Source organism: Eulemur rufifrons, chromosome 19 (genome assembly GCF_041146395.1).
Source record: "Eulemur rufifrons isolate Redbay chromosome 19, OSU_ERuf_1, whole genome shotgun sequence".
Taxonomy (NCBI): Eukaryota; Metazoa; Chordata; class Mammalia; order Primates; family Lemuridae; genus Eulemur; species Eulemur rufifrons.
In genome coordinates, this window is record NC_091001.1 from 108,348,619 (window position 1) to 108,365,629 (window position 17,011).

At 55.9% G+C, this 17,011-nt stretch overlaps 1 protein-coding gene across 2 annotated transcripts in view; it reads right to left on the bottom strand.

Annotated features, from left to right (window-relative positions):
- Positions 1–23: 23 nt before the first annotated feature.
- The window catches only part of ATP6V1C2 (ATPase H+ transporting V1 subunit C2), a 46,574-nt gene continuing 29,586 nt past the window's right edge, over positions 24–17,011 (bottom strand). The window contains exons 6-14 of one of the 2 annotated variants that reach the window (XM_069493911.1): positions 14,613–14,704; positions 11,939–12,037; positions 11,630–11,698; positions 9,719–9,811; positions 9,519–9,612; positions 6,975–7,112; positions 6,040–6,137; positions 943–1,075; positions 24–650 (exon numbers count right to left, since the gene is read on the bottom strand). In XM_069493911.1, the coding sequence (XP_069350012.1) occupies positions 561–650; positions 943–1,075; positions 6,040–6,137; positions 6,975–7,112; positions 9,519–9,612; positions 9,719–9,811; positions 11,630–11,698; positions 11,939–12,037; positions 14,613–14,704 (906 nt within the window). In that variant the 3' untranslated portion in view covers positions 24–560. The remainder of the gene's footprint in view (positions 651–942; positions 1,076–6,039; positions 6,138–6,974; positions 7,113–9,518; positions 9,613–9,718; positions 9,812–11,629; positions 11,699–11,938; positions 12,038–14,612; positions 14,705–17,011) is intronic. The other variant, XM_069493912.1, reaches the window with a different exon arrangement.

A 17,011-nucleotide genomic window follows, 5' to 3' on the forward strand; every position in this document is an offset into this window, starting at 1 on the left:
TTAGGCAGTAAATTAGTATGATCAGTGATGATACTGATATCTTTCCTCCCTATTTAAAATGGAAAATACCTCTTTGATTCAAGTGGTGCCGCCTGGATGCCCACCCCAATGTAGACTTCACACGAAAAACTGGGTTGTCAAGTGAGAACTGCAGTTTATACCCGATATTTTGACTTTGGACCATCACTAGTGAGTGGCTGATTATTAGGGAATAGCTGGTTATATAGTTCAAGGTTTTTTATTACTAATCTCATATTAAGACATGAAATATAGCAGCAGGCTGCCAATTTATAGGCAGTTCCCATTTATGTAAAACATTCAGAAAAACGAAATTTTTGAATTATGTTAGAACATAAGAAAAGACAATTCAAAGGACTTGAAAACATTTAATTGTAACTTAAAAAAAATAAATAACAACTGTAACTAACTTTTGTGAGCAATTTCTCTGAGAAGACTAAATTCTGTAGGACATTAAAAACTCTTCTCTGGCTAAGGGAAAGAGGCATCTGTATTAGTTCCTCTGCGTGAACATGGAGGTGGTGCCAGCTGACCTGACCTCTCTAGTCAAGAAGACTAAGGTCAATGTGGAAGTAGACGTAAGGAAAGTAGTCCTGGTTGTTGAGTTGCAACCCAGGGATCTCCACAGATGCCTACAAAAGAAGACATGGTAATAATGTTCTAAGTGCATAAACTAGTTTCCAGTTTTATTTTTAATTTATATGTTTGAGGAAGCTCTCCAGGCAATGACCGTACATTGTGCCCTGCCTAGCTGTGGCCTGTCCCCGACACGTCCCTTACTCCCAACCCCTTCCCTATGTTTTAACGTTTGTGACATGTAGATTTTTCATAAGCCTGGCAAATAACATTTTTTTTTTAAAGTATCTCATATGGGGACGCTGACCTTACTGTAGAAATGCCACTGTTTCTGGGTCATATACCTACATCCAGTATACTTGCAGCAGCTACTTCATCCAGATGTCTGAAGACAGAGTTTAGAACCTCTCTTAAACGTTTGGTGGATGACTTCTTATGTGGTTGCAGGAGCACTGCCTGGAAGTTCACTGGGAGTCCATACCTTTGCAGATAGAAGAAAGCGTGTCAGTAGCTCCTCCAAATGCAAACATGGACACAATGAACCTGACGGGGAATAAAGAGCAAACTCTGGAAATGAAAAGTTCCGACCAACACGGCTCAAAAATAAACTAAGGCAAAATGCCTAGGGTCAGAGGTGATCTCTCTAGATAGAAAAAGCTCTAGAACATGCTAATCTTCTTCTGATAGGGATAGTTGACAATGGAGCAAAGAGGTCATCCCTGGCTATGAGTGACCCCTCCCTGGTTTGTGCTTTAGCTGAATGGTGGCAGTTGGACTGAACGTTCTCTGAAGCATTTGTCTAAAACCCAGCACAGCTGTTTCGTTTTTCTCCACTAAAGGAAAGATGCAAAATCTGGTTTATCAAGATTGTTATTAGTTCCTTTTGCTGAGTTTTTGGATGGACAGAAAGGATTTTAAATGTACCTGGTTGTATGCCTGAGTATATTTAAAACCACTCGTTGGGATGAGCTATTCCTGTAGTGTTGTCCCAAGACAATTATTGTATCGAGTATGGTAAGTAATAAACATGCATTTTGTGACTACGGAAGTATTTACGATACACTACCAGTGAGGAAATGCTTCGATGTTTAGTCCCTAGCACCTGTGCTCCCAGCCATGGTGGGAAAGCCGTCCTTAAGATGCCCTTCCCCTCAGCTAGGACTCCGGTTTTTCCAAACTGGGGCCTGCCATGCGTGTGAATCACCGGGGCAGGATATGTTAGTATTACTGAGGTTTTCTTTTCCAATGTCCTTAAATTATCCTCTGGCTCCCAAACCTTCCCAGTCCTCACTGGGTGCAAAGTATTCCCTGCGATACTGCGGAAGGGTGAAAGAAACCTAAACACGTGAACGGGCCTTTTGTAACTACCAACACTTCTGCTTTCACTGACCAAGCTCAAGGCCAACCTAACCGTGTTGCCTTCACCTCTGGGAGGCAGTGCCACAGGAGGCTGGCAGGTGTTCACAGGCCGGACAGTGGCACCGGCATAGGTCCCAGGTGAGACGAATGGCCCAGCTGACCACCTCATCTCTTGTTCCCATCTCTGGTCATCAAAGCTCTGGCGTCACCCAGGGGAAATGAGCAGAGAGGCTGTAGTGCTTACTGGGGAGCCCCATGCCATGCACCAGCACGTCTGTCCAAATGCTTGCGGCCGTCCCGGATGGCAGGTGACCACCAGTCCTGTACCCCCAGGCCACGTGCACGCCAAGGGACTGCCATTGTCGTTCCCCATGCGACTGCTAGACACCGCTTGGCCACCCAGACACAAACACTCCCCTTTGCCACCCTGCTTTGTCATCGTGCAACCTCGTGATTCTACCACCGTCATTGCCAAGTTGCCCTGGAGGTGGTTTATCTACGTACTTGGAACAAGCGCCCATCTTCAAAGCACCCCTCCCCCGCAGCCTGGGCTCGAGGGCAGAGGCCTGTGTCTGTCTTGCTGGCACTAGGAGGCCGAGGTGAGTACTGACTGAAGTTGCCTGCAGGTACTCGACTCTCCTGCCTTTGACCCTTCCTCGGCCTCTGGGCTCTGCCAAGACCCTCCCAGTCCCTGCCCTCTCTCTGGCACCCTCCGCTAACGCACCCTGTGGATCAACTCCGATGACCGCCTCCTCCATTCTGCCCAGAACATGTCCCAGGAGCAGTGGCCAGTCCTCCCCACTCGCTGTCCTCACGCCCGCCCCGGGCTGCTCCCTCCTGGATGCGGTGGAGGACCCTGCCGCTCCCTCCTGGTCACGAAGTCACCTGGTAGGGAGCCGCCCATCCTCACTCTTCCGAAGCAGGACTCAGCCTGTCTCCACTACTGGCCCCTCCCTTTGTCAGCACCTTTCCTGTGTAACATAAAACACCAGCTCCCTAGACCCTGTCCTCCCTGAGAGCCAACGCTGAGTGTCTGATGTCCTGTGTCGCTCCTTCAACCCCTGCCCTCCAGCCTCTCACCAATGACCTCCGAATGGCCAAATGCAAGGGACACCTGACATCCCAATCCATGACTGCTCCCGCCGCCTCCTCTGCCTGCCCCCACGCTCTCCTTAAATGCTGGGTGTCCCTGTGGCACTTCTCTCTGTGACTCTCCCCGGCAATCTGCCCGGACACCTGCCACTGATGATTCCCTGGCATCTGCTCCCTGCACGACCTCTCCCAGCACCCAGAACTGATGAACCAGCCACCTGGGCAGCCTCCTGGCAGCCCCACCACCCACCCACTGTCCTCTTGGCCCCTGTGACACTTCATCTATGACCAGCACCTCTTTGCCTGAGGACTGTGCCCACTTTACCTTGATTTTGTTCAGTCAACAGACATTTCGCATCTACTCTGACTCCGGGTGCCAGGTGGAAAGAGGAGTCGGCCTGAGTGCCCAGTGCAGGGGAAAGACGCACAGCTGGGAGGCGAGGCAGGTGGCACAAGTGCCAAAGGGACGCAGGGAGGAGCTCAGGGGAGCAGGTGGGTTTGTGCCAACAAACTGGTGCGTTCAACATCAGTTTTCTTAGGTTATATCTTCACGTGATAGAATATGAAAAAGCCATTTAAAAGAATCAAGTAGCTGTGCACATACTGGCAATGAAGCAAGCAAGGTGCAGGACTGGAAGTACAGATAATCCCCTTTGGGGGAATAACAAGGGTCTCAAAGCCACTGACCACGATTATCTCTGCATCGTGGGACGGTGAGGACCTTTCACTTCCCACCACAGAGATTCCTGAACTTGAGTTGTTTTTGTTTTTTTTTACTGTGTTCAGGTATGACAACTGTATTCAGGAAAAATTGAGTAAAAGATGTCACACCCTGATAGTTCTGAGGATTCTTTTTGCACATACTTTTAGGGGAAATACTGTTTTATCGAACTTAAGATATTAAGAATGTCTGCCTCAACCCCTCTCTTGAGCAAATGGGCGTCCTGTGAGGTGTGGACGGGCTTCACTGTATTGGGCCTGAGAACAACCAATTTCCGAGACAAGTAGAGTTGATCCGGGGCCTGTCTATACTACAGATGGCTGGGACACTCCAGATTAGCTTGGGTCCACCCGCCAACCTGAGGACGCCATCAGAGCCATGACAGGCTTCTGAGACAGGCGTGCATGGGTGTGTGTGGTGTAGGTGTATGTGTGGAGGTGTGTGGTGTAGGTGTGTGTGGAGGTGTGTGGTGTAGGTGTGTGGTGTAGGTGTGTGTGTGTGGTGTGTGGTGTAGGTGTGTGTGTGGAGGTGTGTGGTGTAGGTGTGTGGTGTAGGTGTGTGGTGTAGGTGTGTGTGTGGAGGTGTGTGGTGTAGGTGTGTGGTGTAGGTGTGTGTGTGGTGTAGGTGTGTGGAGGTGTGGGTGTGGTGTAGGTGTGTGTGTGGAGGTGTGTGTGGAGGTGTGTGTGGAGGTGTGTGTGTGGTGTGTGGTGTAGGGGTGTGTGGTGTAGGGGTGTAGGTGTGGGTGTGGTGTAGGTGTGTGTGGTGTAGGTGTGTGCATGGTGCAGGTGTGTGTAGGTGTGTAGGTGTGGGTGTGGTGTAGGTGTGTGTGTGGAGGTGTGTGGTGTAGGTGTGTGTGGTGTAGGTGTGTGCATGGTGCAGGTGTGTGTAGGTGTGTAGGTGTGGGTGTGGTGTACGTGCAGGGTGGAAGAACCGAGAGCCAGGGGCACATCTATACTTGGGCAAAACCCACAGCGCAGCCACAGGGAGGGAGAACTAGAGGCCCGAGAACCGCGAAAGAGGTTTATGTCAACAGCCAGGCAAGCTGGGCTGGGAGAAAAATGGAGAAGAGACACAAAGGCAGCGTGGACCAGGGGTGACCAGGGCGCAGTGGGGAGGTGGGGTCCAAGCTGACCCTGAGGCTGGGGGTCTGCTGCTGGGAACGACGGGGAGGCCTGGCGGAAAGGGGGAAGCCAGAGGAAGGGCTGGGGGCGATGAGCCGGGTGTCCGGGTGGAGCCTCTGGCAGGTGAATGACGGGACCTGGACACCAGGCGACATGGCAGGAGACAAAGAAAAGTCAGGAGCAGTCGGCTGGTGGACGGCTGGGAGGGACCCTGAGGCAGCCATCAGCACAGGCAGGGAAGGGGTCTGGGAGAGCGACAGGGGGTCTGAGGGGCTGGAGGAACATAGGGGCCTGCAAGTCAGAGCTGCCACATGGCCATGCCACGAGATTGGGAACACCTAATGACCCATGACATACTCAAAATACAGCAGAAAAGGGGGCTTCAAAAACTGTTTCCTGTTTGATTCCATCTTCATAAAAATCTAGTAAAAATCATTTGCATCTATACATAAAAAAAAAAAAAAAAAAAAAACCTTTAGCCAGGGTTCTGGCACACACCCGTGGTCCCAGCTGCTCGGGAGGCTGAGGCAGGAGGATCACTGGAGCCCAGGAGTTTGAGGCTGCAGTGAGCCATGATGACCCCACTGCATCCTCACCTCAGTGAGACCCTGTCTCAATAACAAACAAACAAAAAAAACCCTAAAACCTAAAGGGGTACCCGCCAGGATGTCAGCAGTGTTCTCTGCTGGTGTTAGAATTCTGGGTGATTTTTATTCATTCTTTGTGCAAACCTGTAATAAATTGTGCTTCCAAATTTTCCACAGTGAACCTACTTTTTTTTTTTAATAAGGCATAATAAGTTTTGTTGTTGGTTTGGTTTTGGTTTTCTTGGAGGCAGAGGACTGAGACAGTCTGGGGCTGCCTTCCAGGAGCCCCTGGGCCCTGCAGACCACGCAGGGGCGAGGATGGGACCAGCGGAGGGTCCACGTGGGATGCAAGGGAGGCAGGAAAAGGAGGGAGCGGACAGCAGGGGCACAGGGCTGAGCACAGGGTCTGTTCGACCCAAGGTGTCCCGCAGGTCACCAAGAGCCGCAGATGCAGAAAAGAGAGGGTGGGGTGGGAGGAAAGGCAGGGGCTGGGGTGGCCCCAGACGGCTCCTCTAGGTCCTCCCCACCCCCAGGACAGCCCCGCCAGGGTACCTCCTCCACGCACCTGAGCACGGACTCCACGAACACTCTCAGGGCCTTTATGTGGATCCAGGCAATGAAGGCTTCACTGAAGTTCACCTTGAGCCAGCGCAGCAGGGGGCCCTGCAAAGACCGAGGAGCCAGGTGACCCCTCCTGGCCAGGCCACCAGACGCCAAGCCAAGAAAGGACTTCGGGTTTTGACAGAGCAAGCCCTGAGCTGAGAAGAAGTGCCCAGGAGCCAGCAGAAGCAGAGAGTCGGCCGGACATGCCCCAGGGCTGGCTCAGGACTGCAGTGTCCAGGGAGCCTGGCGCCGAGGAACTGGGGGCCAGCCACCCGGCACATGCTGGGGCCACCACAGACCGGGGCATGGGGCGCTGGGCAGCCCCTGACCTCAGGGCTTTCAGCAGGCAGCTAACAGGCATCTGCCTGACACTGCGCAGCCAGGGAGCCCACCTTCTTGAAGGCTCTGCCTCTGGTCCTGGCGTCACCCACTGACTGCAGCCTCAAGGGGCCTCCTCAGAGCCCCACCTCACATGGCCACGGCAGCTGCCACTAATGCTGGTGTGGCTGGTCCTCCGGGGTAGCTCAGAGTCTTGGAGCAAGAGCTCCGAGCTCCCACCTGGTACCTCCCATGCCCATGGAGGTCAGGGTGGGTCCGGCCAGGGCAGCTGAGGGGAGAGAGCCCAGCTGCCACCACCATGCCCGGCCTGCCCGTCACCAGCTCCAGCCACCTCCGGCCAGGGCAGACCGCCCAGCCATAAGCACCCCTGGCTGCGGGCGCAGCAGCTCCAAAGAGGCCCTGCAGAGTCGGAGGAAGGTATGATTCTGGGCTCCTCAAATTTAATCCCTCAAAAGCCAAGTTAGATATCAGAAAATGCAAGATTTGTTTTCTCAGAAGGCGCCTGAGCCGGCGAGGAGATGCGAGCTGGGGACCCCCGGGATTCGGGGGGATGCTTACCTCGCCCTCGCCCTCACTCTCTCTCTCTCTGTCGCTCTGCCCCGCGGCGGGCCTATCGGGGTGACCTAGCGGGGTTACCTTAACCTTGTGGTCCGGGAAGGTGGATGATCCCTTTTTAAGAGCAACACAGGAAGTTTGCTAAAGGCACAGAAATGATTTATTAATCTTTCAGCAAACATGCATCATAAACAAACAAATCATTCTCCTGGCCCGCAAAGCACGTGGGAGCAAGCTCAGGAACTCGGGCCCGCCCTCGGGACCCGCGGCTGGCAGTGCAGGGGCTGTCAAAGTCCTGGGGTTCCATATTCCAAGGACAGAACCAGTCGCTGGCAGAGGGGTCAGTCCTGCATCCGCACCCCCACCTGGCCTCAGTCGGGACCCCAGTCACGGGCAGACGAGGACAGCACCAGGAGGTGTTGGTGGAAACAGTGCTCCTGCGGTGCTTGTCTGTCCTCGCTAGGTCACAGTCTCCACCACACCCCGCCACGGAGGCCCCCTTGGCACTCATGGAGCACTTAAGCCAAGGGCAGAAGATTAGTCAGGTGTGTTGAGGGACACTGTACCCTGTATCATTCTGTCTCTGCACATGGGTGGAAAACACAGGAAAGTCCCACTCTGCTCTCAAAGTACACCGACACCCCGGGGCCTCGCCTGTCCCTTCTGGGTGACAAGCAACAAAAAGGGTGCAAGATGCTCACACCATGTCCACTTCCACACAGGCCAAAGGGGGACAGAGGTGCTCAGGAAGCCAGGGCGGAGCTGACCCCAGCTCGGCGAGTCTCTCTGGGCCTCCGCCCCCCACCCACAGGGAGGCCGCGGCCGGGCTCCCCAGGGCAGTGTAGGTGTGCAGAAGTCTACACCACGTAAAACACGCCAGCCGGCAACCTGAGCCCCGCGTGGCAGGTGTCAGGCTCATGTGTGTCACCCTGATCCGCAGGGGTCTGGCAGGCCTGTGCCAGCGCCCAAGTGGGTGCCAAAGGCCCTACTTCACCACCTGTCCCCCGGGCAGGGCCTCCCAGCTGGATGCTTGTGAAAACTGCCATGATCTGGCCTCCATCCAGGGCCACTGGGTAGGGAGGGCCCTGGGGTCAGGACTGGAGCAAGCAGGGAAGGGCCCAGCCAAAGAGAACAGCTGGGGTGTCCCTGGGTGATGAGGGTTTCAGGTGAGCTGAGGTTAAGGAAGAAGACGTTTTGGATTTCACAGCTCTTGCTGGTGAAACTCATTCCTGCCTGGGAGTGCTGGGTCTGTGGCCACCGCCCTGAGGACCAGAGCACCCAACGGGCCTGGGCTCCACGGCCCCAGCTCTGCCCTTTGTCCTCAGGAGGGGCCTCAGCCAGAGCCTGGCAGCTTCTGGGTGGGAGGAGCGTGCGTGCTCACCGGCTGTGCGCACACGTCCACACGCAAACGCGCGCCAGCATCCCTGTGTTCATATTTCCAGGGCAGAGGGTTAGAAACCCCCAGGATGGACTTCTGTGTTACTACTGGTTGTTGTTCCCGTCCTGTGAGAGCCCGGCTGGGCTCCCTCCTGATGGCGTGGCTGCCCTCTGCAGTCCCCAGAGAGGTCAGTCCCCCAAGTCATCTGCCTGACAGCGGCACTTCTAGCCTGGCCCGCAGCCACTGCTCTTGTCCCCAAGCATGTACTCACAGCTCATGTTTGCACACTGACTTTCCTCCAAAAGGCCTCAAGTACATTCTACTCATTCTTCCCTTCCTGTCTGTCCCTACAGGCTGGGCCGGAAGGTGTTCCCTAGAACTAGCCCCCCACTGGGGTGGGCATGGGAGAAGTGCCCAAGCACATCCCAGCCGGGCAGGCTCCTCTGGAGTCGCCCAGCTCAGTCCAGCGTGGCCGCTGGAGGTCTCCAAGTCTGGAATGTGCCCATTCCACAGAGCGGTAGAGTGACTTTCCCGAGGCTACACTGTGCAGGTTTCAAAATTGAGCGTCTAGCTTTCTTCCCTCATGAGCTAAGCTGCCCTCTCACAATGAACAGTTTCTGGGCGGCTCGGTCGGAAGTCTCAGCATAAGCACCCGCGCTTTGCTAAGAACACAGGGGAGGTAAATACAGGTGCTGAGAACGCTCTGCAAACCACATGGCCAAGGACAGTGGGGTGACCGCTGGCCACACTCCTCAAGGCCAACGCTGGGCATAGATGCTCGTCCATGCAGCCCAGCTCGCCCCGGAGGGTTGGGCAGGGTCCCCCAGCTGGGCGAAATGCCCGTGAGTCAATCTCTCAGCAAGCTCAGCTTCTCTGCACAGGGGAGCGGCAACCCCTTCCCGGAAGGGCAGTGCCAAGGACTGGCCGGATCTGATGCGGAAGGCTCGCCGGGCTCCCAGCTCCCACTCCATCATCACCCTGTCCCCAGACCCTGCTGGGCCGTCCCATGAGAACAGAAGTTCCCGAAGGTGTGAGCCCAGGGGATCAGGTTCAGTGAGACGGAGAGGTGGGGACATGGGAGGGCTCTTTCGCCCCAGGCCACTGGGCGGGGACAGGAGGGCACTACTCAACACCCCAAGGAAGCCGTCCCGGCTGCACCCCACACTCACATACTGTTGCTTCTTATCAGACAGCAGCCTGGTCAGCTCTTCCCTTTCCCTCTTAATTTCTTTTTCATCATAGTAAAATTCACGGACCATGAACCTTAAAACAAGCAAAGATGGGCTTTCACCAAGACGCTTCCTGGGCAAGAGACCTCCCAGGGGAGACAAACCCAACCCAGAGAGGCCCACGGAGCCCACGCTCTTACTTGTTTTCCTTGGCTTTGGTTTTGAAATCGTCAATCACTTTTCGAAACAGAGTCACTGTGAAGAGGCCGCCTTCGCTGTCCTCGGTAATCAACCTGCCGGAGAGAAAGAAGCATCTGTTCGCTGGACTGATTGCCAGGGTCGCCACGTGCCAGACCCTGTGCCAGAGCTGGGCTTGGAGGCTGCCGGCCACTGCAGGGCTGGACCTCCGGGTCCCCGCGGGCTTCACAGCCCACGCTCGGGGCCCTGGCAGCAGCCAAGGCCTGGGAGCCAAGGGCACCCCTGCGATCTCCTGACTCCTGGCCGCCTGCTGCTTCCCAGCCCTCCGGCCCCTGCCACAGGCCCCTCCAGGCCAAGGCCTCAGGGGCCTCCAGGGGCTCCAAAGGCTTGCGAGGGGCAGGAAGCGCAGAGGTCTGGGGTTCGGATCCTGCTCCCCTGGGCCGGGTGGCTGAGGCTCTGCTGTGCCCCGTTACAGTGAAGCTGGGTGGATCTCCCCACGGTGGAAACCGTCACGCAGGTGCAGGGCACTTCCAGTGTCACAACGTCCCAACTGGACACAGCCTCCCCTGCGTGTCTCAATGTGGGACTACTGGGGCCACTGTCCCCAGCAACAAGGGAGGTCTCAGGGCCAGTCGTCTCAACATCTCTGAGTGCTGCTGGCCCGGAGACTCTGACAGCGGCCCAGGCGTGGTTTCACGGGCGTGCCGGCCAGGCCGCCTCTCGTTTCTCAGAGCCGCCCCCACGCTCCACGCTCACAGGGGCGGCCCCAGGCTCCAGGGTCATCTGTGCAGGTTCCCGGGTGCCCTGTGACAAGGAGGGGCCTCAGGGCTCTGGTCTGACAGGCAAAGCCACCTACAGAGGCAGCCTGTCCTGGCAGGGACCCCAGGTGCTCTGGACACCCTGTTCCTTCTCTAGCCTCCCCTGTGACCTCAGGCCGTGACTGTCCTGTTCCTGCATCCCTCAGTTTATCTCCTGATTGCGATCTCCTGTGAGCCGCAGCCCTGATGGGCCAGCAGTGGGCAGAGCTTCGCTCGCGGGCAGAGGCGGTGTGGCGTGTGGAGAGACAGGTCAACGGGCTGCCCGAGGCTCATGCTAAAATCTCCTGAAATGCAAACCACTTCAGACATACAAAGAGGTGTGCAGGATAGCACACAGCTGTGTGCCAGCCACTGGCTAAGATATCAATTTCCACACGGTGGCCTGCACCTCTCTGCCCCAGGGCACCACCAGCCCGAGTGCGGCCTTTCTTGTCCCCTCCTGTCCCCATGATTCACTGTCCACTTGCATGTCCACTATGCCCAAGTCACAGGTACTTTAGTTCCATCCGTGTCTAGACTCCGTGCTACACAACCCTTCTGCGCTTGCTGTCGTCATTCAACTCTGCGCGCACAGGCCGCCCTGGACCGTGGGTTTCCCGGCTGCGCGGTGTTCCGCGAGGGACGCAGTTTTTAACTCGTTCTCCTGCCATTTTCACAGTGTCCCCCCACTCTGCCCCCGGCCACTTCTACTCTAAGGCCAGCAGGCCACACGCTGGGACTCCCTTCCTCCCCTGCTCCTGCTCTGTGGCCGGTCACTGGGCAGCCACTCTGGCCAGGCCCTGCCCCTCAGGTGGGGAGAACTGACGCAGAGCTGAGAAGGCACAGCAAGGACGCAGCGAAGGCCACGGCGCGCCGGGGGGGCCCCTGGGCCGGACGCAGCCAGGGCGGCCTTCCCAGAGCAGGGGCAGGGCAGGGAGTTCTGGAAGAGGAAGGCAGTCGGCATGTGACAAGGTGTGTGACCACGAAGGAATTCCAGGCCAAGGGACAAGAGAGGGTTGAGGCGCCTCACACCCTCGGGGCATGTTTGGTGGTTGGGAGCCCCAAAGCACCCGCAATGCCCCCCAGGGGACCTGGGGCCAGGCGGGTCTCACTTACTTGGTCGACCGAGGGACGACCATGTCCGAGAGCGATTCGTAGGTTTTTTGCCATTGTGTGTAGTGTGGTCTGCAGGAACACAGAATCACTTGGTGATTTTTGCAGAAAAGTCCCTTAGGGGTCCTGAGTGCTTAGGCAGCTGCACCCCCTTTTCCTGTCTGCTTCCTGGGAATCGGGGCTGGTGGGGCGTCCTCCTCTTGCCACCCTGGTCACCCTTAGGCCCTCCTGCCTCCACACGGGGCTCGGCCAGTCTCCGTCAGTGATCACCCACGGGCCAAGACACCAAACCCCTCCTCCCTGCCTGCTCACTTGGGGACGATAACCAGAAGCGTGACGAGATATTCAGAATCCAGCACGAAGTCTTCTTTGCTCACAATGTCACTCAGCGTCCGGGTGAAGAGGTTCCCCCTGAAAGGCAGGTGGAACAGAGCGTGGTCAGCAGAAAGGGACACGCTGAGCCCACACCCCCTGTGCAGGCACTGAGACTGGGGGCGGGCAGGAAGTGGGCAGGCTCAGGCGCCGGGGACGCTGGAGCCCAGGAGAATGCAGTGACTCTCATACGCGACCTTCTCCCCTGGCCCCAGGGCCATGTGCGCCCCACCCCCACCCCCGGCTCCGGCTCCGTGCTGGGCAGCCAGAGCTGCTGCCTCCTCCCCTCCAGGGACAGGGAGGCTGGCAGGGCCTCAAGTGCTATCACCAGTCACCCGAGGGGCCGCCGAATCCAACACCTCAGTGACCTGCTCCGCCCTGTGCAAGCACCGGCTGTCGGGAGGGGAGCCTAGGTGGCAGGCAGCTAACGTTACTCCGGTGTCAGCATAGCGGCCAGCTCTCTGAGCTGTGCGGCCAACCTCGGTGGCACTCCGCATCACTTTACAGGCCTCTCCGCCCAGCAGCCAGGGGACACTTGCCTGAAATAGCTTTGCACAGTCCAGTGGACCTGGTCTGAATGGAGGCTATGGTATTACTAGCTCATGGATCAAGGTGGCTGGACCAGCAGCCGGGCCCGGCTCTGGCTGCCCAGGCTGTGTGAAGCATCGGCACAGAGGCCGTGACGTCGGCACACAAGGCTACAAGGAGTGTTTAGCCCAGGCCACGGTGTCAAAGGTACCATACCATCCCCCGGGGGCTCTCCCACTTGCCCAGGGCACCTGCACTCCGTCCTGTCCCCTGTTCACACCACCACGGAGCCACGGTGTGGCCGTGGGTACATCCCTCAGGATCCCTCTCCCGAGGTGCCACAGGCACGAGCCACCGTGTCATAGCAGGGAAGCGCTGCCGTCATACTGCCTGACTTGTCTCTCTGGGTCACCCCTGAACCCCCGGCATGAAGCAGAATTTCCATAAATGTTCCTTGAATGACTAAGTGTCAGCTCTGCCAAGCACAGAAATTATATTTTATTCTGCTTAATATCTTTAGGGCCCAGCGTACGTCCTGAGGGCATAGCTTAGTCAACGTACGTTGAAAGAGAAGAGCGGAGGAGGGAGTTAGAGACTTTCGTCTCTCTTTGTGCGCCCCCTCCTACACTCCGTAAGTTAACCGAAGTGACCGTGAATGATCAATGAATAATCAATGAATGAATGAACTTCACCCATTCAGTGAAGACCAGATGCTTGTTCAAGTCCCAACCAATTCTTTAAAAATCCACAATTTGTGTAACCCCAGCACTTTGGGAGGCCAAGAGTTGGAGACCAGCCTGGACAAATAATGAGACCTCCTCTCTACAAAAATTAGAAACAGTTAGCTGGGCGTGGTGGTGTGCGCCTACAGTCCCAGCTACTCGGGAGGCTGAGGCAGGAGGATGGCTTGAACCCAGGAGTCTGAGGCTGCAGTGAGCTGTGATGACCCCACTGCACTCCAGCCTGGGCAACAGAGCAAGACCCTGTCTCTAAAAATAAATAAATAAATAATATTTTTTTAGATAGAAAGAAAATCTACAATTTGGTGATGCAGTGGGCGTGGACAGCCCGGCAGGCTGCATGCCAGGACTGACCGACAGCTCATCGCCGTTTGGGGCTCTCCGCCTGGCACCTGCCTTCGTCCCACTCTCTGCAGCTCGTGCTCACGTGGTTCCCACACAAAGTCAGGCAACCAGCAGCGACGTTTCTAGCTGAAGTGCACCTTTCCCTCCGTGGTTTTTCATGTGCCACTAATGGACTGTTTGTTTTGTTCCTAGAAGACGGCTGGCCAGTGACCCTCAGAAGCGGGAAGCAGAAATGGGGGCCCTCCCAGGCGACATGCTCTCTGTTCACAGTGGTGAGGCAGTTGGGGGACGGGGGGACAGCAGCCGGTTTTGGGTCCCCTGGGCCACTTCCCTTCTCTGGAGCGTCTCAGAGAGCCAGGACAGACCAGGCGCAGAGTCTGGGGAGACGGGCAGCCACCCCACACCAGCGCCACCCTGTTCAGGGGCAGCCTCCCAGCGGGGGCTCACGTGGCTTTTTCCTACACACCTCCAGCCACAGGGTGCTCACTACCTCACAAGAGAGTCCCCACCATTGTGGCACTGAGCTTACGCTTTTCTCCCGACATCTCCACCATCTCAGTGACCGGTCTGTCTGCTGGGCCCAAGCGGCCCACTCGTCCCCCACATGGCGGCCCTTCAGGTGGGTGGAGAAGGCGCCTGAGTCCCTCAGGCTGCTCTGCTCTGGGCCACAGAGCCCACCACCCCCTCTGCCCCTCACGAAAGGCCAAGCCCTGACATCCTGGCCTCCTGCCACCCTCGCCCTCCGTGGAGCCTCCACAGCGAAGGGCGTGGGGGCACATTCCTCTCCCGGCACACATTGGGCAGTGCCATCGCCCCTGCTGGCCTGCTCCTCTCCCAGCAGCAGCTCCTGGGGGGGGGGGGATGGTAGCGTCTGTCTGACTCACTCTCAGGCACGGGACAGGCTCCGGGTCACCCGGGGACGGGAAGGACTGCACTAAGCCCCTGCCGGGACCCCTACGCCCCCCGCCCCCGGCCAGACGCACAGCCTTGCAGATACACACTTGGATTTCTTCTGCAGGTTCTCCAGGTTGGTCTTCAGAGTGTTGTAGGCGGCCGTTCGGGTCTTCAGGTCTGTCTCAATCTGTGCCAGTTGCTATTGGGGAAAGCAAGAGCTCCTGGTGACCCCGAGCACTGGAAGAGTTGGTCAAACTCTCCACAGTGGCCACATACAGCTCACGGTGCCCTTGAGAGAAACAGCCACGCAGCCCGTTTGCCGAAGATGGCCGATGTGCACCCGCCTGCTCGCCAGGGAGTGCTGGCATTTGGCCCTTACGAGGAGCCCATGCGTGAGGGCAGGGGGGGCGCTTGTCCCTGCCTTACAGATCCTGAGTGAGCAGGGTCACACTAGCTCAACTTCCTCCTGTTTCGAGCCCATCCTGCACTGTTGGGGGGGCCCAGCCCCTCCTCACCTCCTCAGGCTCTGCAGAAGGAGCTTGGGATGCCTCAGCCCTCAACCCTCAGCGCTCACAAATGCCCACGTCCCCAGGCACAGCTGTGCCCGCTTCCTGGCTCCTCTCCGCATGGAGGCAGGTCACCATTCCCACGTCCCAGGGGGACCCCTTGTTCTGGAGTTCCAGGGTTGAGGGAGCACACTCCAGACGCCCCTCCCAGCTGGCAGGAGCAGGGCGGTGTGGGGCAAAGAACTGAGACGGGCCCAGGCTCCTCTGCTGTCTGGCCGGCTGGCCTCAGGCTTCCCACCTGCCCACCCCGAGGGGCCGCAGCAGGGACAGGAGATGAGCAAAGGGAAAGAAAATGCGCCCAGGGCCTGGCTCCTTGACACAGCAGTAGCCATTGAGATGACGGCTGCCATCGAGCATTTTGTGCCCCCTGAAACCACTTCTTCCCCGAGGTGAGTCCCTGTTACATGCAGAGCACCAGCCCTGCCCCTACAGGCTGACATTTGACAGCAGGGTCCATCAACATGGAATCAGTTCAACAGCATGGCACCCACATTGTGGAACACCCTATGGCCGTCGCCACGGAGGATGTGGCCACCTGCTCACTGGCACCCAGGCAGGGGAGGCCCCTAGGAGTCCCACCCTCTCTGCTCAGCCCATGTTCAGTGACACCTCCCTGCAGCCGGCCCTGGCCACGGGGGAGCACGAGCGCCACCGCCATCAACAGACACGGCAGGAGAGCTCGAGTCATTAGGTGGAAAAGTGGACAATCTGTAGGATGTGAACCATTCTGCGTCTAAACATGTATATTTTGTGTATATGGAAGAATCCACCTCAAACATTGGTTATCTTTTGGGAGAATAAAGGGAGTGGGGGTGGGGGTGATGATCATGGAAGCCCTTTAACTTTTTTTTTTTTAGTATTTTGCTAGTTTCATTTTGCAAAAGATTAATTGCTTTTTACAATTTTTTTAAACGTTTTAGTTTGAGATGATTATAGATTCACAGGAAGTTGCAAAAATAATACATAGAAATCCCACATGCAATTTCCCTCATTGATAATACATTACTGTACAACCACAACTGCACTATACTCTGCTAGGCAACTACACCGTAAACTCTACAACTATGCTATTCTGCACTATGCAACTCTACTAAACAAATACGTTACTACACTATACTATTCTGTACTGTACAACTACACAACTACACTACACTGTGTTATACAACTATACTGTACAAGTATACAACCATACAACACTCCCCTGTACAACTATACTGTGCTGTACTGCTCTATACCATTATACCATAACTATACTGTACAACTGTGCTGCTATACTATCCTGCACTACACAACTGTACCACTACCCTACTATACTATCTGCACGGTACAACAATACAACTATAGTGTAATGCATCACACAACTATACTGTACAACAATACAACTGTACTGTACTGCACCGCACAACTATACCATAAAACAGCACAACAGTGCTGTACTGCACCGCACAACTATACCAGACAATGGTACAGCTGTATTGTACTGCACCACACAACTATACCGGACAATGATACAACTATACTGTACTGCACCCTACAACCAGATGGACAATGATACAACTACACTGTACTGCACCCCACAACTAAACTGGACAATAATACAACTATACTGTACTGTGCCCCACAACTAGACTGGACAACGATACAACTGGACTGGACTGCACCCCACAACTATACTGGACAATGATACAACTACACTGTACTGCACCACACAACTATACCGGATAACGATACAACTATACTGTACTGCACCCTACAACCAGATGGACAATGATACAACCACACTGTACTGCACCACACAACTAAACTGGACAATAATACAACTATACTGTATGTGCCCCACAACTAGACTGGACAACAATACAACTGGACTGGACTGCACCCCACAACTAGATGGACAATGATACAATTACACTGTACTGCACCACACAACTATACTGGAC